This window comes from Pelophylax lessonae (genome assembly GCF_965119305.1).
Source record: "Pelophylax lessonae genome assembly, chromosome: 11".
NCBI classification, from domain to species: Eukaryota; Metazoa; Chordata; class Amphibia; order Anura; family Ranidae; genus Pelophylax; species Pelophylax lessonae.
Genome location: NC_138778.1, coordinates 51,521,495 through 51,549,202, shown reverse-complemented (window position 1 = coordinate 51,549,202; position 27,708 = coordinate 51,521,495). Strand labels below are relative to the sequence as shown.

The window sequence follows — 27,708 nt, the reverse complement described above, 5'->3', positions numbered from 1 at the left end:
GTGCTGCCTGAGGGCCCGAAGATCACCAGCATCTAATGGCACTTTTCCACTGCAAGTACCGGCTTGGCTCTACTCGGCCCTGCTTGGCCCGGTTTGCTTTTCCACTGCTGGTACCGCATGGTACGGTGTTGGAACGGTTCGGTACGGTATGGTTTGCCTTTCCACTAAAGTAGTACTAAAGTTAAGTGGGTGGGATAACAATGGGGTGGGTGGGATTCTCTGACCAATCAGTGGCTAGTAGTGACTGCATGCAAAGGATTGTGGGATATGGTACTGGGTATGGTACCTCTTGGAACCACAATCGAGGTTGTACTGTTTTTGAGAGCCGTACCGTTCGGTTCCATGCAGTGGAAAAGCGCCGCCGTACCGCACCATAACGAACCGTTCCTACACCGTACCATGCGGTACCAGCAGTGGAAAAGCACAAAAGCGAGCCGAACCGATCGGTTCCATGCAGTGGAAAAGCACCATAATATTGCGTAATGGCTTTGTCCCTTGCGCACATAGATTTCTCCAGATTCTCTGAATCTTTTGATATCTTGTACTGTAGATTATGATGTATGTAAAGTTGTTGCAATGTTACGTTGAGAAACGTTATTCTGAAACTGTTCAACAATATTAGATGCAAATTTTCACATATTGGTGAATCTCTGCCCATCCTTACTTCTGAGACACTTTGACTCTCTAAGATGCCCTTTTTTTACCGAATCATTTTACTGGGTCCTGCACCAGCAATGGGGAAGAAGGTAGCTGGGGTCCCCCTCGATTGTTTACTTGGGGTTTGTGTTCACTTTTTTTTTTCTTTTTTTTTTTTTTTTTTTACAGAAAATGAAGCTGGTGAGACTGCATTGGACATTGCCAGACGGCTAAAGCACACCCTTTGTGAAGATTTGGTAATAAAGTTTAGACAGAATTCTAGACATAACAATTTCAGTTAATTGAAAATTACTTTTTCATTTGTAGTCATCCATACGTTTCTTAAATTGCTAGCAAGAAATGCAATTCCTCTACTCATATAAACCACTCAAGTAGACAGAATTTCACCGAATTATGGCTTTTTACCTTTTCTTCTTTTAATTAGCTTACTGCCTCTTTCAGAAGTCTGTATAGAGCTTGAAGCTTAATTATAGGCAATCTGTATCATGGAATTTATAGCATCTCAGCAGTGCCTTCACTTTTACTGCGTTTGGAGGATTCAAATTTGCATGCTTTACCATCCAAAACTAATTTTTAAGATTTGTTTTTTTTTTCGCTTCTGGAAAGGTAAACCACTTGAAAGTCTCTTAGATTCTATTGGTCAAGGATTCTGTTGGTGGGATCTCTGCTCTGTGTTCCTAGCTCGGCACAGCAGCCTTGCCTATTATAAGGAGCCCTCACTCTGGCTAATGGATTTTCTAGTTATTTTATAAAATTAAGAATGTATCACAAGGAGCTGGTACACACAAAAGTGGGGAGGAAAAACACCCGAAACTCCCACCAGGTGGACCGGAGCGGAGTTGTGCCAGGGAGATCTTACTGTTGTACTATCCAAGACATTTAAAGTGATACTAAACACACTGTTTAATTTACTTTGTCCCTTCTAATTCGGTATATGAATGATGGCACTGTAATTATTTTAATTAAAAAAAAATCTAAGTACCTTTTTCCTAATCAATATACAGCTGTCACATGACCCAGCTCTCTCCCAGCCTGTCTGCAGGGAAACATAAGCAGGGGGAGCTTCTAGTCCTCTGCTGCTGGTCACATGTTCAAAAGTAAAAAAAAAAAAAAAAAACAGCCTTCGGAATACAGAGTAAGAATAAAGCATTAATATCTATAAACTGTTCTAATTCATCTTACAAATCTATATTTGAAATCAAATCTTTATTTTTTGGCAATAACATGGTGTGGGCGGATTTCTGCCAGTCAAATGTAGTGTCGCACCCCTCGAGCCTGTGTCTTAGAATAAGAGGGAGGTGAAGCCTCCATCAATGTACATGTAATATCCCGCCCCCATTGTGCAGCCATGGTTAGTTGGAGAAGGGAGGGGGTGGGCTGCCATTTACCACTGTGTATCCGCCCACATGTGTGACACTCTAGTCACATGGGCTCAGATGTAATAGGGAAGAAATGCTCAGCATAGAAACTCACTGAAAACTGAGCATGTGCAGAGCTGCCAACACTGCTCTGCAAAATCCCTAGCGGAATTGGGGACATTGACAGAAGGTGGAGATAGAGAGCAGCAAGATCAACTAGGTTTTTTGCGGAATACAGAAAACAAATCTCATAATGACCGAGTAAGAACAGCATGTAATAAACTATTTATTGATTGTTTTTTATAATGTGGGTTTAGTGACAATTTAAAGATTTTATTTGTTACGTTTTCTTTAATCAAATACTTTTTATTGAAGAAATAAAGACATGTACACACAAACATGCACATTAAATAAAATCAGAGATAGGATTATTAACTGCAGGTAGGTTGACGTGCAACCAACCTACATGCAATATATTGTAGATTAGTTAGAATTTTTTCTCAGAGAATAGGTGCAGGTACTCCCTCCTTCTGAGTCACCCCTTGTGTCTTATACCCACCTTCGAACACTGTCCCTTTGTTACACCTCCTACCCCCCTCCCAGTACCACCCTCTTTCGAGAATATAGAACCAAGCATAATTTTGTAGTTTGTATAATTTGCTACTGATAAAAAGAAAGATAGTAAATTAGATTCCCTGCAACAAGAAACAATAGAGCCCCCCAGCAACAATAGACCCCCCCGGCAACAATAGATCCACCCCAGCAACAACAGACCTCTGCCAGCAATAACGGGTCTCCCAGCATCAATAGACCCCCTCCCTCAATAGTAGATCACTTCCAGCAGCAATTGACCGCCCAGCAACAATAAATCCCCCCACTAGCAACAATAGACCCATTAGGCAAACAATAGATTCCCCAGTGACAATAGAATTCCCAGCAGCCAGCCTCATGGGACCCTTCAACACACTCAGCATCCCTTGCCATTACATACATTCAGTGCGGGAGGTGCTGGAACTGCGTTCCCCCGCTTTCCTGCTGGAAAAAATTCCTGGTTATCACTTCGTGTTCGGAAGGTTGCAATAAATCCACATCAAGTGCACCCAATAGGCTCTTCGCAGGATCAAATGGGAGGGGGGTGGGATAGTAATGCCCATCTATTTGTTACTTTCGTTTATCTTTTCATTGCATCTCATTTACCCATCTTCCTTGTTGCTTGTTTTATTTACATTAGCTGCTCCAAGCTCAGAACAATCAATTTAACATGCGTGTTCACGTGGAATATGAGTGGCTTCTACGTCAGGATGATATGTATGAAAGTGATGACGATCTGGATGAAAAGGTAGGAGAGATCATTCTATGTCTCTTTGTAATTTGATGCATCAGGATGTATCCATGTGGCCACTTTGCAGTAGATTTTCCACATTGTTACATCATTTACAGATTGCTGTGGACCAGCCCTAATGAGGGGTAATAGAGTAATCCTAGGCTCATTGTTTTGATCTCCTTGCAGCTGGGTCCCGTCAAAAAGGAGCGAAATTTACGGCCATACAGCTGCTTCCAGTCGCCCAGTTCACCGTTTCCAGACAGAGGACCCCCCACCTCATTTTTAAGACGGGCTTCACAGGTGTCTCAGGACTCGCGTTATGATGTGGGAGGTGGACAGTTGAGTACTGAAAATGCAGGGACTCCAACAACGCCATATACACCGCCTCTGCCACCCCGCAATCCTATCAGAGGTACCAAATCTATCTATCTATCTATCTATCTATCTATCTATCTATCTATCTATCTATCTATCTATCTATCTATCTATCTATCTATCTATCATTATGCGTTTCTAGGTCAGCAAAATTTGCTTATTACATATCTAGGTTCTGCTTCTTGCTTAGTAGCACAGAATAGTTAGTGCGTATCTTTTTTTTTTTTTTTTTTTCTGTTAGTGCAAGGCTATCGGTAAGCTAGGACCAACCTCTTATTGTGAGAACCTGTCACTTTACCCTGAATGGACAGAAATCAAAACTAATTTAAAGGTTTGCCTTGATAAACTCCCAGGACAAAAACGTTAATTTAAGTGTATTCCTCTATAGCCTCAATGGATATACAGTTAATTCACCATGTATGCACCAAATATAAACCCAGACATTAACTTGTAAAAGTAGCAGAGATATCCTCACTGCACTTAACATGTTCAGAATTGTGGGAGGGGCCCAGCAGCTCCACTCAATACAGGCTGCCTGCACAAACTACAGGAGGGGGCGTAGACCAGACCAGTAACCCTGCACAAGTTGAGAGAGCAGCAGTGACTGGTCTTTATTACATGAAGCTCCTGCACAAAGTGAAGTTATTTCATTTTGGATTACTGCATGGATCTGGAAGAAATATACTAATGTAGAAGGTTTTCCAGGCACTGGGCCTGATGTGGGTCTGCCATTGTTACCGGTTACCTCTCCAGCCCATGTGAGCTGCAACCCTGGGTGTGAGAACTGAGACATTGACAACTCCGGCATCTTTGGTGGTTTTTTTGTAGATAAAGGGGATGGGAGAAGGGAATGAGATACTCCTTTAGGCTTAACTAGATACAATTTGGGACTTTATCTGGAAAATGTCTGTTAACACTGCCTTGACGCCAGCCGACGCTAGCCAGCGCTCACTGACGCTTAGAACGCACTGTAACTTGACAGAAGTGCTGAATCCTCGACTCTAGGTCCAGAAGTCTCAGGATTGTGGAGCATAGAACTAGAGCATAGAACTACTGACACTGCTGCAATGCAAAGTCTCTGGCCACTCTCTCCAGCCTGGCACTGGCTGGAGATGGCTTGCTGTGAATAATTGTATAGCTTCAACTCTCAACTGGTACTCTGTATAATTCAGGGCCCAAACCGCAGGCACCCCCTTTACACTTTTAGCTTTTCAGGGTCCACTGACTATGCACCCCCTCTGCTACTTCAGGGTCCTCAACCTAGGTACCCCCTTTACAGCTAGCTGACACTGGATCCCAGAACCTCCTCCGGAGTGGTCTCCTCTAACTCTTCAGGGGTAGCCCTCAGTACTCACGACCTGTGTAGGCTTTCCTGCGACTAGACCCCTCTCGCTCTCCGCTGGTTCTCGGCACACCGGATCCCCTCAGCTTAACTCAGCACTCTCTCTGGATCCTCAGGCGACACCCCGAGACATCCACTTCCTCAGACAGGAGGAGAGACAGCCGTTCTCTCCCTCCTAGGACTCTGCTCCTGCCAAAGACACCGTGCCATGCGCTTCCCCCAAACTTATACCCACTCCCAGAATCCTTTGCAGCATATTCTGCCTTTTGGGGTAGTTACAGGCTTGGATGCGTCCCCTGTTTGGGTTTCCTCCACTGCCCTATCAGAAGCCTCTAATAGAGCCAGTGGGGAGACTCCCCACTCAGGAGACACACTTGAAAACCATGACAACCTACCTAGCAAAAAAACATGGCCCTGCTGTTAGGCAGACAAGGCCCACTATGCATTTACCTAGCACCTACCTGTAGGGTGCTACACCAGGAAGATTCAAAGATACTTATAAGAATAGACACTGGGCCAATCAGGGCTATTTTGCTTTGCACAGGTATGTTTCTGGGGGGGGGGGGGGGTGTTGTCATATAGCGCTATTTATTATCATTTAAGTATTTGCCAGTTGTTCAGCTTTAAATCTATATTCTTCACTATGCTTTAGAACTGTAGTAAAGGAGGTGTCTGGGTTGCCTGAATCAACCAACCAGCTTCCAGATTATTTCCAATGCAGGTTAGAAACTTAAAGTGAAACCTGATTGGTTGCTAGGGGCAACACAGACACTTTTGCTGCTTATTTTTTCTTTTTTATTCTTTTCATTCTGTGCTCCAAGCCCTTCCTTGGGCTTTTTAATAATAATAATAATAATAATAATAATAAATAAAATAAAAAAAATAAAATAATGATGACAATGAAGGCACACAAAGACAATGAACCAAACACACACTTATCCTGAAATCTGGTTTGTCCTTTTTATAGCACCCAATGTACCACCACCACCTCCTCCTGCCAGCCCCTCACCTATTCCCAAAAAGCTGCCTGCTACACCTCCACTGACTACAAAGCACAAGAGGGCGCTCTCAGAGCCAGCCCCCATCATACCACACAGTCCCTCCAGCCAAAGCAGCATCCATTTCGGTAAGGTGACCACATGTTTTAATGTATCTTATTAAGTACTGTCTGTGCTGTCCGTGGCTACCAATCAGATTTGGGCTTTTGTTCTTCAGCTGTCAATTTTTGAGTTCAGGTTATAGTTTGGCTATAGGGAAACAAAGATCCAAGTTAAAGAGTACCTGTCCTGTAACAATAAACCTAATCTGTGCTTTCTTCACTCTCCGGAAGCATTGGAATTAGCTAATTGGAGGGAACTGTGATTTTGGGCTCCTGGGAAATGCATAGAAAAATGTCATAATATGTGTGTGTACTCAAAGCACTCCCTTTCCCCACTGTCTTATCCAAACCCGAGATCAAGAATGGAAGGTTTTGTTTTTCATTTTCATGTCTGTGTCTGCAGTGGGAAGATTAACCCTTGCTATTTGTCAGAGTGACCCTTGTCATTAGTACAAGAAGTGAAGGAAAATCCAACAATTCTTAGTCGTTAAGTAGAGATCACAGAAGGATATTCAGAGACATAGGGTTATGCAGCCACCCTTTAGGATTTTGGACACTGACAACCAATCAGAGCTGTCGGGACAGCCCAGTATAACCCCTCCTACTCCCAGTCTGCCTCCTTTTTATGCTAGTGGCCCAATGAGTGCTCCCTTCACTGTTTAGAAGTGGTGAGAGCAGGAGAGATGGAAGCACAGGTCCACAGAATGAATGAAGCAGGACGTTCTACAGCAAGGAGAACAGCAGTGGTGCCTTAGATGATCTCACACAGCAGATTTAAAACTGAGGCCCCAAGAACAGGAAGTCCACTACCATTATTTTTCAAAGGAATTCAAGAACAAATGTTTTAGGATAGTGTTTAGGCACTATACAGAGGGGAAATTATTTGATCCCTCCCAGATTTTGTAAGTTTGCTTACTTCGATAGAAATGAAGGGTCTATAATTTTTATCATAGGTGTATTTTAGATGATAGAGACAGAATATCAACCAAAAATCCAGAAAAAGCACATGATACAAATGTTATAAAATTCAGATGCAGTTCAGTTAGTAAAATAAGTTTCTCCTTCGTTCATTGACGGACACAGCTCGTAATCTTCTTGACCATTGGGTTATACTGCCCCCTACAGGAGCAGACTTGACTACGCCTATAAGCAGTCCCAGGAGGTATACCCCCCTCTCTGCTATAGGTACCCATTTTTTTCTGCCTAGTCAGGAGTAAAGACCTAGTTCCTTGCTGGGATCTCCGGTCCTGGCAATATTTTCTTTTAGATAGATTTTTTTTTCCTGTGAGATCTACAATCAACTGCCAGACTGGGTGACGGGTTGGATTATTTAGATCCAGTGGTCACCCCAGTCTGGCCAGCGAGCGCACGCAGACCTCAGCTCAATGCTAGGTTGGCCGCGACATAGCCCGACCAGACGAAGGCTGGCCTGCGAGTTAAACACCTTGCGAGGTCGCATACAACTGGGTCTTGGCCTGCGTCGCAGCGTTCCTCCTAGCCAACAGCCCCCCCCCCCCGTTTCAATGGGGAGGAGGTTCTGTCTAGTTCTGGTTCCTGGTATGATGAGTAGCTATCCCCCTGGAGGGTTTTGGGGTGGACGTGGGCCCCTCCCTGGGACAGTCAGACCCCCGGGTTCCCCTCCTTCCTGTTAGGCCCCCCTTTGTGTCTGATGGTCCTGTGGGTCATCAATCCCTCCATCCCCCTCCACCTATACTGGGGTTGTATGGTGGTCTGGCTACCTCCTGGGGCTGGGGCAGGGTGCTGTATTGGTGATGGGGGCGGTGCCGCCGGCGACCTGCTGTGGGGGGGCTGTACCTGGTGGGGGTCTACTGCCACGGCCCCCCTTTTTGCTCTGTGTCTTGCCTGGGCCCAGGGATCCTTCCTGGGTCCCTGTGAGCCTCATGGGGCCACCATTTTGTTGTAGAAAGGGGGGGGGTATGGTATACCTGCGCAATGGAGTGCCTATTTCATAAAATTGTGGTTTTAGCGGCCTCCAACCTACCACTAAGGTAGAATGAAGATGGGGGTTGTTGAGGTGTTGGTAAATGGTGCTACCACTGTATAAAAATCTGTCTGTGTGTTGGAACCTCAGTCAACATTTATAATATTAATCCAGTTTTGATACTTAAAACCAAATAGCTTCAAACATAAAAGCCATCAAATTCAAAAAAGTGCACTGTGCTGAAGTGTTGGGTCATGCCCCAATAGCATTAACGTAAAACACATAAATATTATATAGGTGCACTGTGCTGAGGTATTTCAAAGGCAGTGAAGTATGTGATATTAAAACAAAAGTGCACTGTGCTATGGTATTAAAGTGCCAGCGTGCTGGATGTTATTTCTAGATACTAACTGATTTAAGCAGATAACGGAAAACAATACACAATGTGGTGTGCTGTAAACTCATATAGTGCTGAGTGCTTAGTGAATAGTTCAAAAGAAAAAATGTGCTGGTAATTGATTTTATTATATTCCCTGGTCCCAGGGGATAGGAAAAATATGTATGAGTGTATATGAATTAGCCCAGTGCTAAGTGCCAGTAAGTCAGGGAAGGGAGACGATATTGGAAACAATAGTCCCACATAAATTGTTTTACACTCCGGTATCCGTGCTTGTTAGTGCAAGTGCTAGTACCTGTGGCCCCCCACTAGGTAAAGCACTTAGCGCACGGGCTCCCCTGCTTAGAAGGGCACAGGGCTGATAGGTGATGGCCTAACAAAGGAATCTCCCCCTGGATGTGCGCAGATGATATCCCACTGGAGCCCTTGCTCAAATTCCTCGTGGGCACTGTTGCTTTAACATACAAGAAGAGAAGCCTCCATTGCGTAGTATATCCTAATAGTGGGAAAAAAAGCATAAACTCGCAGTTGAGGAAGTTTACTTTCAGCTCTAGTGTCCGGCTGCCTCAGCGCTTCCGCGTTCCACGGTCCAGAACCACTCTACTGGAAGTGACGTGTGACGCTGTAACTCCACCCTACACGTTTCGTCACCACAATGTTTACCGGAGCGGCCATTTTGTTGTAGCCTATTTTCTGTATAGGCTGGTGGTCATGTTTGTGTAGCTGCAACAGCCATTTTGTGTTAGTCTGGCATTGAATTGAATGGCCGGAAGTGACATGTGACGCTGTAACTCCACCCTACACGTTTCGTCACCAAGACGTCATCTGGAGCGTCCATTTTGTTGTAGCCTATTTTCTGTCTAGGCTGGTGGTCATGTTTGTGTAGCCGCGAAGGCCATTTTGTGTTAGCCCGGCATTGAATTGAATGGCGGCCATTACTGTGGAGCCTTCTGGGCATCTATTTTAGCTGTTGGAGTTTCTCCTTATCCCCTGCTGCTGACTCCTGGGCCTCTTTCCTTCCTGGACGCCGCACGTGGTGTTCTTTGATCCTGGTGCTGCCGGTGACTGCCCCTGGTGGGGTGGGGAGTCTAGTGGGGTCCTCTCCCTCTCTGCTGCAGGATCAGGGGTGCTCTGTGGCTGGCGACCAGGTAGTGTTACCAACGCAGTGGGGGTGTCCCTTAGCAGTGTTTTTTTTTTTTTCACTTTTGCGGGGTACTCTTATTCCTCATGGAGTCCTTGGAGCACATTTCCCCACCTGACCCCTTCTCAGAGCCTGCGGGGCCCTCCGGGTCCCAACCATCAATTGATGCACTGACGGCGGTCCTTGAGACCTTTGTGTGCCGAGTGGAGGTGGCTTTTGGGCAGCGGGGTAGTAATTCATCTTTCTCCTCAGATTCTAAATCTCATATGGCTGCCGTGAACAGGGCCCGCCCTGAGAGGTCTGCCGCCATCTACGAGTTCTCAGATAGCGAGGATGATTCCTCCACACCTGTAGCCATGTACGAAAAAGGCACTGCTAAGCGCACTGATTGTGTCTGTGCATGAGACTTTTTAAAAATGGAGGACGCAGCTGAGGCACCGATTCCTTTTGACACTCACAAGCCATCTAGTGCGGCAAAGGCGTTTTCGTTTCCTTCCTATTTTGACAGATTTGTCGCAAAAGAGTAGGAACGTCCAAAACGCCCCTTTGTGATCCTTAGGCGTTTCGCAATGAGGTACCCATTTAAAGAGTCCCTCCTTAAGAAGTGGACTGTTCCACCTGTGGTGGATCCCCCGGTTTCCAGGTTGAATAAGGAAACCATGATTCCGGTAGAAGAATCGCCGGCTGACAGAAAGGCGGAGGCTGTGGCCCGCAGTATGTTCACTGTGGGCGGCTCGGCTCTCAGACCGGTCGTTACCATTGCCCTGGTCACAAACTCTGACCGAGTGGGCTAAACTTTTACACCGTGACCTGGAGGGTGAGCAGCTCTCCCTGCCTTAGCTGGCGGAAGAGTTGGTCCAGGGGTTGCAGTTTATCTGTGATGCCTCTTTGAATGCGGCTCCCCTGATTTCTAGACTGTCTGTTTGGGCAGTGGTCCTTAGGCGTGTTTTGTGGCTCAAATGTTGGTCTGCGGACCAAATCTTTAAGAAAGCCTTAACTGATCTTCCTTTTCAAGGAGATCGCCTGTTTGGAGCTACCCTGGATGACATCATTAAGAGTCTCACGGGAGACCACCTTTCTTCCACAGACTAGTAAGGGTAAGGAATCTCCTCATAGACGTGGTCCGTCCGTCCTCGGCTCACAGGAAGTTTTTTTTGTCCTTCAGGGATTGGCTGACAAGGGTTCAAAGCCTTTCAAGGCCTCTTCGGGAGGATCCAAACGAACGTGGTCTGGCAAGTCCAAAGCGGGTTTCTCCAGACCAGCAGACAATGCTCCTTATGCATGAAGGTGCGCCCACACCCATGCCTGGGGTGAGGGGACGTATTCGCTGGTTTCCGGACCCGTGGACCTCCTTGGTGCAAGACAAGTGAGTCCACGAAGTGATATGGTCTGCTTACAAGATCAAGTTTTAGTTCTTACCTTTCAGAGAGGCTCTTTCCTTCCAATGTGCATCTGTCCTGGACCGATTGAAAGCCCTCTTCGGGGCGGTGCAAGACCTGTTACTTCAAGGGGTAATTGTTCCAATTCCTGAATGTTTTCAGGGGTTTTATTCAAACCTGCTCCCGGTCTCGAAGAAAGAAGGCCAATCCTGGATCTCAAGGCCCTGACTTGCTTTGTGAGGGTACAGAAGTTCAGAATGGAATCTGTTCTCACGGTGATGGCATCCTTGCATCAGGGGGATTTTTTTGCCTCTATCGACATCAAGGACGGCTTACTTACACATTCCAATGTGTGTCTGTCACCAAAGCTTCCTCCGCTTTGACGTGGGAGAGGAGCATTATCAGTTTGTGGCGTTACCCTTTGGTCTCGCCTCTGCTGCTCAGGCCTTCACAAAGGTGTTGGCTCCAAGGCTGGCATTGCTACGTCAGCAAGGAATCGCAGTGCTGGGCTATCTGGACTACCTTCTCTTGTGAGCAGAGTCTCCTACTGCTCTGATGGACAACGTGGACATCACTATACGGACTCTGAGGGAGTTCGGCTGGCTTCTGAATTTTCAGAATTGTGCTCTGGTTCCTACTATGAAACTGAACTATCTGGGTCTGACTCTGGACTCGGCTCTAGCCAGAGTGTTCCTTCCTCTGGATAAACTCCAGAAGTTGCATGCTGCCATTCATCTCTTGCTGTCCAGCAGGTGGTTGCCTCTCCGGACTTGCACGAGGGGGCTGAGCCTGATGGTTTCTACCTTCAAGGCAGTCCCGTTTGCACAGTTCCATACGAAGTCCCTGCAAAGAGAGGTCTTGGCCAAATGGGACAAGTGTCCCAAGTCTCTGGACATTCAAAACCGGCTGAGCCAAAAAACAAAAGGGTCTCTGATCTGATGGCGTCACTCTCTAGCTCTTTGCCAGGGCAAAACTTTTCTTCCCCTGTATTGGACAGTGGTCACCACGGATTCCAGCCTGGCCAGGTGGGGAGGTGTCCTGGGTCAGGACTCTGCTCAAGGAGTTTGGACACTGGAAGAGTCCAAACTCTCGATCAATGTCCTGGAACTATGAGCGATCAGGCTCTGCCTTAATCACTGGATGGATCGCCTTCAGTGGTATCCGGTGCGAATCCAATCAGCCATGGCCGTGGCTTAAGTCAATCATCAGGGTGAAACAAGGAGTGTATTGGCAGCTCTGGAGGTAGCCGGCATTCTTCAGTGGGCAGAACATTTTGTTCCAGGCCTGTCTGCCATACACATTCCAGGGGTGGGAAATTGGCAGGCGGATTAGCTCAGTCAGCAGGCGTTGGCCCAAGGGGAGTGGTCCCTTTATCCGGAGGTGTTTAATCAGCTGTGTCTCCGGTGGGGCACCCCCGAGGTGGATCTGTTGGCGTCTCGGCTAAACAGGAAGGTGCGCAGGTTTGTGGCACTGGGGACAGTATCGTCTGATTTACGCGTTCCTTCCTCTCAAGCTGCTGCCGAGACTCTTGCACACGATCCAGGCAGAAGGAATTCCTGTCATTCTAGTGGCCCCGGACTGGCCTTGCTGGTCTTTGTACGCCATCCTAGTGTGGCTTGTCGCCAACGCCCCTTGGAGATTACCTCTCAGGAAGGATCTGCTGTCCCAAGGGCCAATCTTCCATCCTGCTTTACAGTCGCTGGCTTTGACGGCTTGACTGTTGAAAGCCAGGTGCTGAAGGATTGAGGTTTGTCTGGGTTGGTGATTCCCACACTACTGAAGGCTAGGAAGTCTACTGCTATGAAGATCTATCATCGTATGTGGAAAGCGTACATTTCGTGGTGCGAGTTGCTTGCTGTTCACCCTCGCTCTTTCTCGGCGGGTCTTGACCTTCCTTCAACGGGGGTTGAGCGGATATTGGCTTTGAGTACCAATAAGGGTCAGATGTCGGCCTTGGAGGTCTTCTTTCAAAGACCCTTGGCCACGCACTCCCTGGTGCGTACTTTTATTGTGGGGATTCGACATTTGACTCCACCAGTGCGGTCCCCACCACCTCCTTGGGATCTAAACTTGGTGCTTTCAGCTCTTCAGAAGCCTTCCTTTATGAACATTTGGGAGATTCCCCTGCCTATGCTGTCTCGGAAGGTGGCCTTTTTGGTGGCTATCACCTCTGCACGCAGGGTGTCAGAATTGGCGGCTATTTTTTGTCATTCCCCTTATTTGGTGATCCACAAGGATAAGGGGGTTCTTCGCCCCTGTCCGTCATTTCTTCCAAAAGCTGTCTCTGATTTCCATCTGAATGAGGACATTGTGTTGCCTTCCCTGTGTCCCAGGCCAAAACATTCTAAGGAAATTACATTGCATTCCCTGCATGTGGTTCGGGCTATTCGGGTGTACCTGGAAGCTATGGAGTCTTTTAGGAATCAGATTCACTATTTGTGCTTATTTATGGGCCTCAAAAAGGACTATCCACTTCATCTGCGACCACTTCTAGATTGATCAGACAGGCAATGACTTAGGCCTATTCGATTAAGGGTCAAGTTCCTCCTTTCACTGGGAAGGCGCACTCTACGTGGGCGCTAGTGCTTCTTGGAACTTCCGTCATTAGGCGTCAGTGATGCAGGTGTGCAAGGCGGCTACTTGGTCGTTGGTGGACACTTTCACAAAATTTTATAAAGTGGATGTGTTTGAATCTGCGGATGCCTCTTTTGGCTGCAAGGTTTTCCAGGCTGCTATTTAACCACTTTACCACCGGAGGATTTTGCTGTCTTATGTCCAGGCCACTTTTTGCGATTCTGCGCTGTGCGAATTTAACTGACAATTGCGCGGTCGTGCGACGCTGTACCCATACGAAATTTACGTCCTTTTTTTCCCACAAACAGAGCTTTCTTTTGGTGGTATTTGATCACCTGTGTGATTTTTACTTTTTGCGCTATAAACAAAAAAAGAGCATTTATTTTGAAAAAATAACAATATTTTTCACATTTTTTTATATGAAATCCCCCCCACCCCCCCCAAAAAATGTAAAAATCAAAATTTTTTTACATTTTTGGCCAATTTGTTTTCTGCTACCTATGTTTGGTAAAAAAAAAATCACAATAAGCGTATTTCGATTGGTTTGCGCAAAAGTTATTGCGTTTACTAACTAAGGGAAAGATTTCTGTAATTTTTGTGTTTTTTTTTTTAACGCGTAATGGCGGCGATCTGCGATTTTTTTTTTTGCGGGACTGCGACATTGCGGCGGACAGATCGGACCCTTGACTGACATTTTTGACACTTTTGGGGGTACCAGTGACATTACTGCAGTAATCAGTGCTATATATATGCACTGTTACTGTAAAAATGACACGGGCAGGGAAGGGGTTAATTTTATTGGAGAGGGAGGGGTTAATGTATGCCTGGTGCTTACTAACGTGTGTGGGGGGAGGTGACTGAGTGACACAAGGACAGATCGCATGCTCAGCTATGCTGAACCCTGCAATCTGTCCCTGCCTGTCACTTAGGAGATCCGCCCGCTCTGTTTACACAAGCGGGTGGATCTCCAAACTAGATTCCCCGACGATCGTGGACGATCGCCGCCGCTCCTCCCCTGGCCTGACTCCTGCTGTGACTGAAAACAGCGGGAGCGAGCCTCCGGCGGCGCGCACGCGCCGCCCACAAGGGGCGGAGTCCAGCGACGTAGGTCTACGACGCTGGACGATAACGAGCCACATTGCTGCAGTAGCAGCAATGTGAGCAGAGTTAAAGTGGTTAAGGGGCTTGTTCCCTCTTCGGGGGTGTAATGTTTTTCAGGTGGGCTCCAGTTGTTTTGGTTGAGCTCCTGTTACCTGGTTGACTACAGTTTAGTCTTGGGAATTTTTTCTTGCTGTTCCTATCTCTCGTGTTTGACACTGCTTTGGGATGCCCCAATGGTCAAGAAGATCAGGAGTTGTGTCCGACCAGTGAACGAAAGAGAAAATTGGATTTTTGACTTACCGTAAAATCCATTTCTTTGATGTTCATTGATAGACACACAGCACCCACCCCTCTATGGAGTTGTATTACTTCTGACACTGCTTGTAACAAAACTGAGTTCCTATAGCAGAGAGGGGGAGTACACCTCCTGGGACTGCCCATAAGCGCAGTCAAGTTTTTTTTTCTGCCTAGTGTCCTACTCCTGTAGGGGGCAGTATAACCCAATGGTCAAGAAGATCAGGAGCTGTTTCTGTTAATGAACATCAGAGAAATGGATTTTACGATGTGTAAAAAATCCCATTATTTGATTCCTTACCAACCAACAATAATTCTGGCTACAGTTTGTGCTCATATGGTACACAGATTTTTCAAAGACCTTTAGAGAAGAGTAGACCAAAATCCCTTCTAAGATGTGTGCAAACCTGGTCACCAACTACAAGAAACATCTTACCTCTGAGCTTGCCAACAAGGATTTCTCCACCAAATAATAAGTCATGTTTTTCTTGAGGATTAAATACTTATTTTACTCACTGAACTGCAACTCGGTTAGTATCATGCTTTTTTCTGGATTTTTGGTTGATATTCTGTCTATATCATTTAAAATACACCTATGATAAACGTTTTAGACTCTTTATCTCTTTGTAAGTGGGCAAACTTAGAAAACCTGCAGGGAATCAAATAATTATTTTACCCAATGCTGTGTGTGTGTGTGTACATATATAGAACATCCATGTAACATCAATAAACATCTATGTAACATAGAAAATCTTCACATTTTTAAATCAAGTTCACTGTAATATTCCTTACCCCTACTCTGCATTTGTTAATCCACTTGTTCACGGTCTATTAAAATTTTAGTTCACGCACTTTCACTTGTGACCCATTTGTTCCGTTTTGAGTGTTTAAAAAAAAATTTAACATTTTGAAGTCTTTAGGGAAAACATTTTTAAATGCTGCATAAAGCTTGAAGTAGGAATGGGCTCTGGCGTGTTCGGGATCCCACCTGCCCGATCCCGCCAGGAAGACGACATGCATAATCACAGGCAGTGAGACATTTCCCGATCCGCAGCTGCACACATCAGGAAATGTCTCACTGCCTGTGATTAGCCGTGCGCAGTGTCTGCTTCCTAGCGGGATCGGCCATCTCTAGCCTGAAGTCTATGGGGACTTTGTAAAGCAGAAATTCTGTACCTGCTCGGAACTCTCCAACTAAAATACATGGGTAGAGCCTGAAAGGCTTAAAAAAAGTCATTTTAAAAAAACAATCTAAAACTAGATAAATCTTGGAAGACATGGGCAGGTTAATTCCTTAATCACATTTTTGTATTTTACTATGTTCTTTAGACTTGAATCCTACATCCACTCCCAGCCCTTATATCTCCCAGTTTTATTCATTTATGTATTTTTTTTTTCTTTTTTAATTGGAGGAGGGAAAGGATTCAACAGTGGAGTAATATAAATTGTCAGTAGTTTATTCAGTCCACCAGTGTCTACCGGTTTGCAAAATAAGTTTAGAATGGACTGATCCTTTAATCTGACCCTCAGCCCTCCCCATCAGCAACTACTCGCCTTTTCTTTGGCTTCCGCACCACCCATGCAAAGGTTCATCTTTAAAATGGTATTAAACCCAAAACCAAATATGTAATATATTTCAGCTTACCAATCTTTACATGTGATGGATACATTTGTTTTGGTTTTTGTTTTTTTCCGTTGATCTTCCTCTGGTGATCCAGCCAGTAACACACCTCCTGTATTATAATGCCTACACTCTGGATGAAGGAGCAACAGACACCTTTGGACAGCATAATTATCAGTCTTGGGGGAGGAGAGTGAGATGTAATAGCAGATGTACTGTAGATGCACTAACAAATTGAAGCTAAACACCAGCTAAACCTTTGTGTTACAGCAACAGTTGTGTTCCTTTTGGGATAAAGGTTTTACATAAAAGCTGATCATTCTTACCAACCCTGTCAGTGTCGAATGGTTTGTCTCATCGCTGTAACTGCTACATCTGCAGGACAGCTTGTTGTTTTAAAAAAGAGACTTACTGGCTAGATCGCCAGGTGGAAATAAAGGAAAGAAAGCCTAAAAAAACAAATGCAGCCATTTCATTCAAGAATTACTAAGCTGAAATATAATGTTTGCTTTTAGGTTTAATACTGCTCTAAAGAGGAGCCCTAGGCTCCCCCCAAAAAAATTAAAAGTCAACAGCTGCAAATCCTGTAGCTGCTGATTTTTAATATAAGGACACTTACTTGGCAAGGGATCCAGTGATGTCCTCACCTGAGCCGATTCTTCAATCATCTTCAGGTGCAGGCACTGGCATCTCTTGTAGGGTAAACAGGAAGTGAAGCCTTACGGCTTTACAGTGTGTTTCCTACTGCACATGCGTGAGTTGTGCTGTCCCGTTGACTTCAGGGACCTGTGATGTGTTCCAGAAGACTGCGGGGGAAGAAGGGGGAGCTGAACTTCCGTCTCAGATCCCCACCTGTCAAAACCAGGTACCCGCTCCCCAAACAAGTGGAGCTTCCCCTTTTGGGTGGAGCTCCGCTTTAAGTTTTCTTAGCCCATTTATTTGCAGCTGGCTTTTACTAATTTTACAATACATAATTAAATTTACTTTTTTTGTTTTTGTGAATGACAATTTACATCAGTGAATAATGTGCTTTTTTAATCTAAGACTTTCTGCTGTATAAATAGTCTAAAGCTTTGTGTACATTTTTTACACTTTAATAATCCTTTATGATGGAACTTTTTGAAAGCATAACAAATATTGTGTTCCTTTTGATAGACTACGGTTCCTGTTGTACATCCCCCTCCAAATATCTTCAGTCAGAAGTTGTATCCAGGAGACCAAGGTTTGTGCTAGTAGAAGTTCTCTTAGGGTTGTACACCATCCTCCTTTCCTTTCCTTTGTAGGGAAAAGAGAGAAATCAAGCTTCTAATTTTGTTGTTTTTGGAGTTGGGTGGCTACATCATAGTTGCCAACATTTAAAAAAAAAATTCCAGGTACACTTTGCAGCACAGCTATCAATTTCCAAACCCACTTCTCTGAAGCTCCGCCCACTCTGCATAATTCATCTTGTCTACTTATCAGATTATAGGGTCTACTCAATATAGAGAGAATTACAGGAAATTAAAAAGGGAATTTCAAACTTAAGGCCACAGTAGCAGAGTTGGAATAATTCTCCCATTCGGCTGCACTACTTCTGAGTAACATTTATGGGCAGCCTGATTAACAGGCGCTTCCAGGGACAAATTACCTGGGACAGGTTCCTATTTGCAGGGACTGTCCCATGAAAAAAGGGACAGTTGGCAAGTATGCTACATATGTCAAAGTCCATCCAGAGCTGACTAGTTAGTGTATCTGTTTTGGCTTGACTTTTAAATCCCAACTCTGGGAAACTTGCAAATTATCCCCTGCAGTGGGGCCGCAACCACACAGCAAAGGTTAACTGTTTGTGGAAGAGTTTTTGCACTTTAACATGCTTGATTCTTTGTCCCCTCCTTGTTCTGGGGGCGGACTGACCCTTGGCATCATCACGTCAAATGCAGAGCTATAGATTCTGCATTGGGCTTGATGATGTTAGGACCTTAGCATGCTGGAGCATTGGACAGAAGACACCGCAGTGACCAGTCTAGCAGCGAGGAGGATCGGGTAAGCAGATCTTCTTTTCTATGTCCCCTGGACCTAAACAAGCAATTAACCTTTGCAGTGCAGCCCCAGCTTTAAAGTATAACTAAAAACTTTTTTTTTAATAGATAGAGGAGAGAAGGATTAGAACACTTGTCAGTTTTTATTGCTGTCTGTGTACCAATTAGGGAGATTCGCCCTCTCTATTCGTCCTGTTTACTGTTATTGAAAGTCAAAAGAAAAGAGAAAATCCTAAATGTTTGGTTGTCCCCAGAAAAGTAATAGAGGGGAAATTTTCCAATGGGAACACTAGTTCTGGTGACCTTGGGGACCCCAATAAATTTCCTTACTTTGCAGAGATTTCCTCTCACTTTCTGATTGGCTATGGGACAGGAAGTGAAGGAAAATCCCTGCAATGGGACACAGTTGGTGAAAAAAAATTCTGACAGGTGTTCTAACTATCCATTGCTCTATCCAAAATGAAAAAATGCCTATAGTTCTACTTTAAAGAAAACTTGTAGTAGAAAAACCTATAGGCTGCTATTGCTCGCCTTCCTATGTAAAAGTGCTCGCTTCTTGGTTATCCTAATGATCCTATGTCCTCAAAAGTTTCTGAGTTACAGACCAGAAAACAAAAATAGAAGTTAAAAGTTCTGACAGCTTGCCAGTTCTGGGTCAGTGGACTCAGAAAGCATTGAAGACAAGTATCATCCAATAACTAGCATTTTCCCAAGGATGTCAGCAATGGACATATTTCTTACTGTACAACGTTCCTTTAAATTGTGCCTATTTGGTTTTCTTAAAATGGTTGTTTTTTTTTTCTATATTCAGCATTGGATCTCCAAAACTTAGCAGTCTTCATGAAGTGCCGGAAGTCCCACCAAAAGGTATTTTATCAAAATCACCACCTCTGTTTGTTACAAATCAGTTTATGCATGCATATATTTATCTTAATATGTGGTTTTATACACAAGCAAAGCTGCTCCAAGTGAGTAATTGGTAGTCTATCTTCCAGCCACCCTATCAGGGTGAAGGTGATAGCACAGCTCGTCTGCAAAGCTACAGGAAAGAAAAGAATCCAGAATATGTTGCACAACTTCGACCTTTATTGCATATTCCATAAAATCATCACATACAGTGTGCCGTACAGCTGAAAGTTCACGATATATGCACTGCATCTAGTTCTTACAGGTTATAAGTAAGCAATGGCTGTAGCACGTAATACGTCAACTTTCAGCTGTGCCTCACACTGTCTGTGATGATTGAATAAAGGTTGAAGAAGTGAAGCAAATTCCACATCCTCTTCTTTCCTGTATGTAGATTTGTACTTAAAGCTGAACACAAATACTTTTGGTTAAATATACTGTATGCCTCAATAGTCACAAAGGATATAAATCGAATCCCTTTCTTCTCAATTGAATTAAACAGAAAGTCTTTAACCCTTGCGGTTATACAGCCACCTACAGGAGGATTAGACACTGACCAATAAAAAAAGTAGGCAAACCCAGGATAACTTTCCTCCTTTTTTCCTTTTTTTTTTAATCAATACTTTTCTCAACATCACTACTGGAGCCTTGTCTCTTAGCTCTTTGGTGCAGTCATCCTCAGCCTGGCTTTTGGACTATGCAATGCATACTAGCACATTATAACTTTACCTGGTTTAAAAAAAAAAAAAAGCATGGCGGTTTACTACCGCTTTAAACCCAAAGGCAAACATTTATTATACAGCAGCTTACCAATTCTTAGTTGTGATGGCTGTATTCGTTTTGTTTTTATGGACTTTCTTTCCTTTATTATCATCTGGTAATCTAGTCAGTACGTCTTCTGTTTTTCAAAAGAAAAAGCTGTCCTGATCCATAAAGATGATACACACAACCGCTGTTTCTAAAAAAAAATCTTGCTTTTATTCAGGAAACCACAGTGTACAGTACGCAGGTACAGTCAGTTGACGCGTTTCAGCTTGCAGGGCTTTAATCAGTCTGGTATACAGACAAAAGTTTACTTGGGTAAAAAAGGGGGGTGAAGTTATGGCACTGCCAGGAATGGTGTCTAATAAACTGGTATGATTAAGATTGTGTGGTGTCAGTAATTCAATAAATAGCAATCAATGTCCTCTGGCTGTGTATAGTGTACCAGTAGCCTCAGAGCAATGCTTTCCTATATATCGTATAAATAAAGATAAAATTCTCAGTGCAAATAAAGTGACCGCAGCCAGAGGACATTGATTGCTATTTATTGAATTACTGACACCACACAATCTTAATCATACCAGTTTTTTAGACACCATTCCTGGCAGCGCCATCACTTCACCCCCCTTTTTTACACATTTATTATATATCCCTTTTCAGGGGTATATCTTGAAGTGGGCTGCAGCCAATTTCTCTATTTATATATATTTTTTCCTCTTTCTCTGCTGTCCCTATTCCTTAGCGCGGATACCCCTTCTCTCTCTCAAAAGTTTACATGGAATATTAGAAATGGGTTCCTGCTTTTCAGAGCACCAACTCTAGGATATTTGCTATCACCTAGTCTTTTCTCTTCATCCAAAAAATGCCAACCCACCTGGCTGTCACGTCGGGGGGAGTTAGCCATGCAACATAAAGACTTGCAGGTACTGCCATCTCAGTATGTCAGGTAAGACTTTCTTCTCTATAGCTACAAGGGAAGAATTTTCCACAAAGAAATACATAAAGGCACAAAATGTGTAGTCTACCTGCATTGTGTGCGGCCTGCAATATGTGGGTTGTACCACATGCTTTCTAAGGACCTGAATAGGAGAACACTATTGCAACACGAATAATAATCCAAATGTCAATACATCTGTAATGTGACACGTCACTTTAGAGATTGTCATCAAGGTGATCTCTTCTCCGCATTTAGATTCAGGGAAATAGAGAGGATTTCACACTTGCCGAGATGAGAAGATAGAGAACGCTTTTGGGAAGAGAGGCCTGGTGGATTTTTAGATTAAAGACCAGATCTCCTCAGGGATTAAACTTGAGATGGAATCTGGACCTCCATGTACATTAGGCTGCCTCTCTTCCCGGTTTCCTCCTCTCTGTATACAATTACAGTATGTTTTTGTCTATTATCTCCTTACCTCCCTCTTTAATACACAGCATTCCAATTATTCATTTTTACTTTTGTGTTTTTTGTTTACTGTTTTTCTATGATGTCTGTAAAATATAGTGGCTTTCACATCGACTCCTATGCAATTACATCAGCTGTTTTAGTTTTTTGCATTGACTTCCATCAATTAAAGCGGTTGTATACCCTGATTTGTTATTTATATCTACAGATAAGCCTATAATAAAGCTTACCTGTAAGTAAAATGAATATCTCCTAAACCTGCACCATTTAGGAGATATTCACCTTGCATGCAGCCTGCATTCGCTCTGAAGGTCCGGCATATCGTGCCGGGACTTCAAGTCTTCTTGCCGGAAAGCGAGGGCTCCCGTGCACATGTGCGCCAGTGACGTCACTGCAGCTCCAGGCACTCAGTGCCAGAGCCTCCGAACCCGCAAGAAACACAGAGGGAACATGTCAGCCCGCTCAGCGGTGACCGGGCGCCGCTGCGGTGGCTTTGTTCTAAGGGAAGTATTTCATAATGTGCTAGTATGCAATGCATACTAGCACATTATGCCATTGTCTTGCAGTTTGTTTGTTTTTTTTTCAGGGTATACAACCACTTTAATTCAATGAGTAGGTGGGGCCTTTGCCACTTTAGCCTCTATATATGTCAAAGTTTCATGTTTTATTGTAGTCATTATTAGGCTGAAACGCATCAACTGACTGTACCTGCGTACTGTGCACTGTGGTTTCCTGAAACAAATCAAGATTTTAGAGCAACAGCGGTTGCGCGGATCATCTTTATGGATCATTACTCTCAGATGGGCGATTGTGGATCAGGCACCTGTGAGCTCTTTTAATGGTGGACCATATGGGTAGCAGCAATGAACTCTCTGTTTCCATTACATAACAAGCTGTCCGGCAGATGTAGCAGTTAGGCTACATTAACACTGGACATTTAGGCTGGTGTGAATTGTAACAGCAGGACTTGAATGTCTAGGTGCGACCGTCCACCCCATTCACTATAATGGCAGGTCACCGGCGGCTCCTGCTATTTACTGCTGTCCACACAGCAAGCGATTACCTGTGGTGATCATGGCTGAGCCACGATCAATGCAGGTAATCGTTGGCTGTGCAGAGAACCGTAAATAGTGAACAGGGACGGTGGCCATATCTAGCCACTCAAAGCCATAGCAGGAATCTATATCTAATCTCTACAATTCGCACTGGCCTAAATCGCTGGTGTGACTGAAGCCTTAGAGTGTTGAGATGAACTATTTACCACTCACAGGGGTGCTTAATATGATCAGTTTTTATTGATGTAAAACATTTATCCAAAAAAATAAAAAAAGTGTTGCTGTAACTGCTTTAAAGGTGTAACTGCTTATAAAGTGTTTGCCTGGCCATACATGGTTCAGCGGGAACCGCCCGAGATTCGAACCGTTAATTTGCAAGATGTGATCATCACTATCTCCCCCCCCCACCCCGCCGGAGACCATGGCTGACTCCCTTGTGAGCACTGTCTGTGTTGATGGAAAATCGTGCAAGTTTCTTTCCCGCAAACCATGGTTGCATTAAAGAGATTTGCACCGTGTATGGCTGGCCTTAGCTGGAGTTTGTCTTCAACTTATTAGAGTAGCAGATTTGGATACATTATCTAACACTCCCCTCCCCCCAGACTGACAATGATGCTGTTCAAAAATGTCTCTAAAGCTCCTTCATCCAGAGTGTAGACACTGTAACACAGGAAGTAGGTTACTGGCTGGATCACCATGTGAAAACCGAGGATATCAGCCAAAAAAGAAAATGCTGCCACCTCATCTAAAGACTGCATTACATTGCAATTTTGGGTTTACTACAGCTTCAGCCTCGGTTAACCCTAGGTGCGCTGCAAATTCACAGCGAATTTGCTGCAAATTCCTCACCGCATCAAAATCGCAACCCATTCATGCGAACCGGTTGCAGAGTATGTTAACGACACCCAAAAATCGGTTTGCAAAACGCTGTGCGATTTGCAGAATTGGATCACATGGGTGTTCATTAGTGATTCTGGTGCAGACAAAAAAAGTTTGGTGCGATTTGAGCCATACAAATCCATAGCTCAAATTGCATCTCAGAGACACCGCATGTAATTCACACAGGAATGTGCTGCAATTTCTGTGCGAATTACATGCAATGTTCCGCACCGCATCTGTGTGAACCCGGGCTCAAGGTAAATGTAAGAGCAAATGAAATGCAAAATGGATTCAGTACTTCTTTGCAATGCTTGCACATTTCTCCATGCTTTATCTATTTTAAATTACTGCAAATACAGAAAAATACCAGTGAATCTTTTCAGAAATCCAGTGAGCTCCTAATCTCCTGAACATTTTGCTAACAAATGTTATTAGCCCTCCCCATTAGACTTTTGTGGACTACAGAACACCTCCGTTTTTGTTGGGTAGATAATAAGAGGTGCAAAAAAGAGAGCAGGGTCTGAGACTGCTTTATAGGTAACACACCCACCTCCATCCCTTTTCGTACATAAAAAGAAAAGAAGAACGCCTATGGGACTTTAAATGAGGTGGGTACCGTAGGCAATGGCCAAGGCATAATCAGTCTCCAATGGGCAAATAGGTGTCTTCCACCTGGGTTCAATGCAAAAAAGAGAGCAGGGTCTGAGAAAAACGCCCATGGGACTTTAAATGAGGTGGGTACCGTAGGCGGTAAGAGGTGGGTGTTCCATAGTCAAGGAGAAGAGAACAGGGCAGGGCTGATGGATCCGCTTGGGATTTCAGTGGAGCTGAAGCAGAGATTTCAGCTCAAACAGAAAGGAGTACACTGGATTTCTAGCAGATCAACAGAAATGTTTCTGTACTTTCTGAGTGCAAGTACAGCAAAGATAAACTCCACATTTGTTTAATTTTCTTTTTTCTTGCCCAGACGTACTTTTAAGCCAATTTTACTGTGAATTGGCACTCATCCAGAAGTACTTATGAACACTATTTGCAGTGCAGCTAAGCTCTGTTTGCTAAACAATAACCGCAGCTCAGAGCACATAAGATAACACTATTTGAATAAGGAATAAAGTAGAAATGTGGGATTGACACATAATAGCCCAGTAATGATGAGTTACACCGCTGTAGATGTAGATATAGATATATCACCCTCCCTACTGGAATACTTTATAATTGTATTTTAAAGCCCAACTCCAAAGTTTTGGATATAATATTTAACACCAGGTTTCTGCTTTTCTGTGACTCCACTGAGAAAGAGATTTTCTCTCACTCCCTGTCTCTTTGGCGTCCATGCAAGACATGTGAAGACAGCAGTCACTGGCTGGCCATAGATTTTCTTTCCCACTGAGTCATTGTGCTCTCCCAGAGGGGGAAGCCATTGCCCGCCAGGAGAACACAGTCATTATTGCTAGCGACTATAATAGCAATAATCACATGAAAATGCGACAGGATATGTGTACCCAAGTTGATCAATCAACTTGGGTACAACCAGCCTGCCCATACATGGTTCGAATCTTGGCCTGTCCCTGCTGAACCAGCCGAGATTTGAACCATCTATGGCCGGCTTAAGACTGCAATAAAACATTGTCAAAAGTTCAAATCCTTCGCTTCTTGCCTTGACAGGAAGTTAGAGGAAATTTCCCCAGTACTGACACAGATGGCAGTAAGGATCGGGCAGATGCTCTAATCTTTTCCTATTTCACTGAAATTAGGATTTCGTGTCCACGAAAATGTATGCTGGTGTTTTTTTTCAAGACAGTTCCTCTGTGCCAGGAGGGCACTCTAGATAGTTTGCCCAGGCTGTGTAGAGGATGTGTCCACTTCTCTTTAAAGCATAATTCAACTAAATGTAAAAATCAGCAGTAGCTACAAACATTGCTCTAAATGCTTCAGTTGTCAAGTAGGTCCTCAGCAAGCCTTGCTGATTGGTGGGCTGTAGTGCTGCTGTATGGACACACTAAATTCTCACCCTGAGAGCAGTAAAAATTCAAGGCAGCCTTTTCTTCACATTTGCTACCAGTGCTGGGGAGAGAAATAAAAGCTGTAAGGATTGATACTTGGTAATTGAAGCTTTTAGACCAACGTTGAAAGCTTCCTTCTATTTTGAAATTGAGTTAAATTGGGGTTTATGTTCGGATTCAAGGAACAGTGCAGCCTAAGAATAGCCGTAACACAATACTTCCAATTACCTTTATTACTCAGAGAAACAATCTTATGTGCTCCTCCCTGACTTAGTTTCACTTTGCTACTGTGGCGTGACAGCAGCTGAATTTATGGCTGATTCTTGCCAGCTGCCACCCCTCTGTCTAGTAAGGGTGCCCTTACTGCCCATTGAGGCAATCTCATTGGATGATGGAATAGCAGTTGGCAGGGCTTGCATGCATCTTTTGTGGTGTTTGCTGTTAGGGGTAGACCTTTACCAGGGGACATAATCATTAAAGTGAATCTTTGTCCAGATCTTGCGATTTGCTAGTGAATATGGAGGATGACATTGCTAACAGGGATAAGGAGGTGGTGGAATTCTTGTGGTTGGAGCTATAAAGTGAAGAAACACAGGGTAAATTTAGGTATGGGATTTGGGGTATTTTTATTATTTTTTTTTTAATCATTACCTAGCTGGATGCAGAATCGGTCAGATGCAGCATCTGCCTCCCACTGGTTGTAACACTGAGAATGGAGCGATCAAACACTGCCAGCTCTCCCCCCCACGCTCACTGGAGTACTGGGCTGTGGAGGGGGCAGGACCAGCTGACTCAGGCTGAGCCGGGTGACAGTTCAGGCATGTAGGCGGATCCCAATTATATGGTCACAATCGTTCCAAGCCTGGAACGGTTCTGTGATGTCAGCGGGCTTCAGCCCGCTGTCTGCTGAAAACGGGTCTCAGGAGTGCAAAACACACTGCACTCCTGTGATCCACAGGAAAAGTACAGCCAAACGAGCTTTGGCTGTACTCCTTCTTTATTAATGAGTGTATATAACAGGCCCCCTAGCCTGAAGGATGAAGAGGAGACTGATCTTTATCAGTTAGAAATGACGATAAGACAGGGCAATGTAATTTTTTTTTTTTTGGAGTACTTTGATTATCCAGATATTGACTGAACAGCTGGAACCACTCACTCATCAAAGGCTCATCATTTTTTGAATGTCTTGCAGGACAATTTCCTGTGTCAGTTGGTAGATGCCCCAACTAGAAATTACCTGCTTGACCTACTTATTATAAACTAAACTGGGCTAACTGCAAATGTGGAAGTAAGGCATAACTTGGGAAACAGAGATCAGAGAGTATTTTTGTTCACCATAAAGCATAGGAAAAGGAGACAGGATTGTAGGACAAGAACACTACATTTGAAAAGAGCCAAGCTGCACTCCATTTTACACAACACTGAGGAAAAATGGTCATGCTTTAAGGACATAGTAAAGTGGTTCTAAAGCTTTAAACTATTTTACCTTAATGCATTCTATGGTTTAACGTAAAAAAAGGTTTAGGTAAAAGTATCACACCCCTTATGTTTACCTAAGTCCTCACTCGATCCAATGCTGTTTCCATCTGCAGTGGCTCTCTCCTGTGACGGGGGGTGGGGCCAAGACACGCTCTCTTTGTTTATGGACAGGGGCAGCCCGGATCAGGATTAAGCCCCGCAGGTGTACGACAATAGTAGCTTATTATGGTGGCACCCAGAGAAAAGGAGGTTTGGGCTGCTCTGTGCAATTCCATTGCACAGAGCAGGTAAGTGTACAGTAAACCTGTTTATTTTAAAATCACGTTAAACAATGGCATTAGCCAGTGCATGTCCATGGGCAATAGGAATAAAAGAATGCAAATGATACGGTGCTGATTTCCCAAACAAAATATCTGTAAACCTATTCGTGTGCACTGTCCCTAATAGATAAAAGTGCTGAAACTCAAAGTGCCTTGTGCTCAACAAATTTCTTTAAACCTATTAATGTGCAGAAGTGCTAAAACTCAAAACTGCCTTGTGCTCAACAAACTTCTTAAAACACTAACATCATATACTGTGTACACACATAATAGTGCGCAA

General features: G+C 44.1%; 1 protein-coding gene across 2 annotated transcripts in view; it reads left to right on the top strand.

Annotated features, from left to right (window-relative positions):
* LOC309566657 (arf-GAP with SH3 domain, ANK repeat and PH domain-containing protein 1-like) overlaps window positions 1-27,708 on the top strand; it is a 348,714-nt gene that overhangs the window by 296,164 nt on the left and 24,842 nt on the right. Inside the window, exons 20-25 of one of the 2 annotated variants that reach the window (XM_082271897.1) lie at window positions 826-893; window positions 3,247-3,354; window positions 3,526-3,751; window positions 6,024-6,182; window positions 17,760-17,826; window positions 19,434-19,489. In XM_082271897.1, the coding sequence (XP_082128023.1) occupies window positions 826-893; window positions 3,247-3,354; window positions 3,526-3,751; window positions 6,024-6,182; window positions 17,760-17,826; window positions 19,434-19,489 (684 nt within the window). The remainder of the gene's footprint in view (window positions 1-825; window positions 894-3,246; window positions 3,355-3,525; window positions 3,752-6,023; window positions 6,183-17,759; window positions 17,827-19,433; window positions 19,490-27,708) is intronic. The other variant, XM_082271898.1, reaches the window with a different exon arrangement.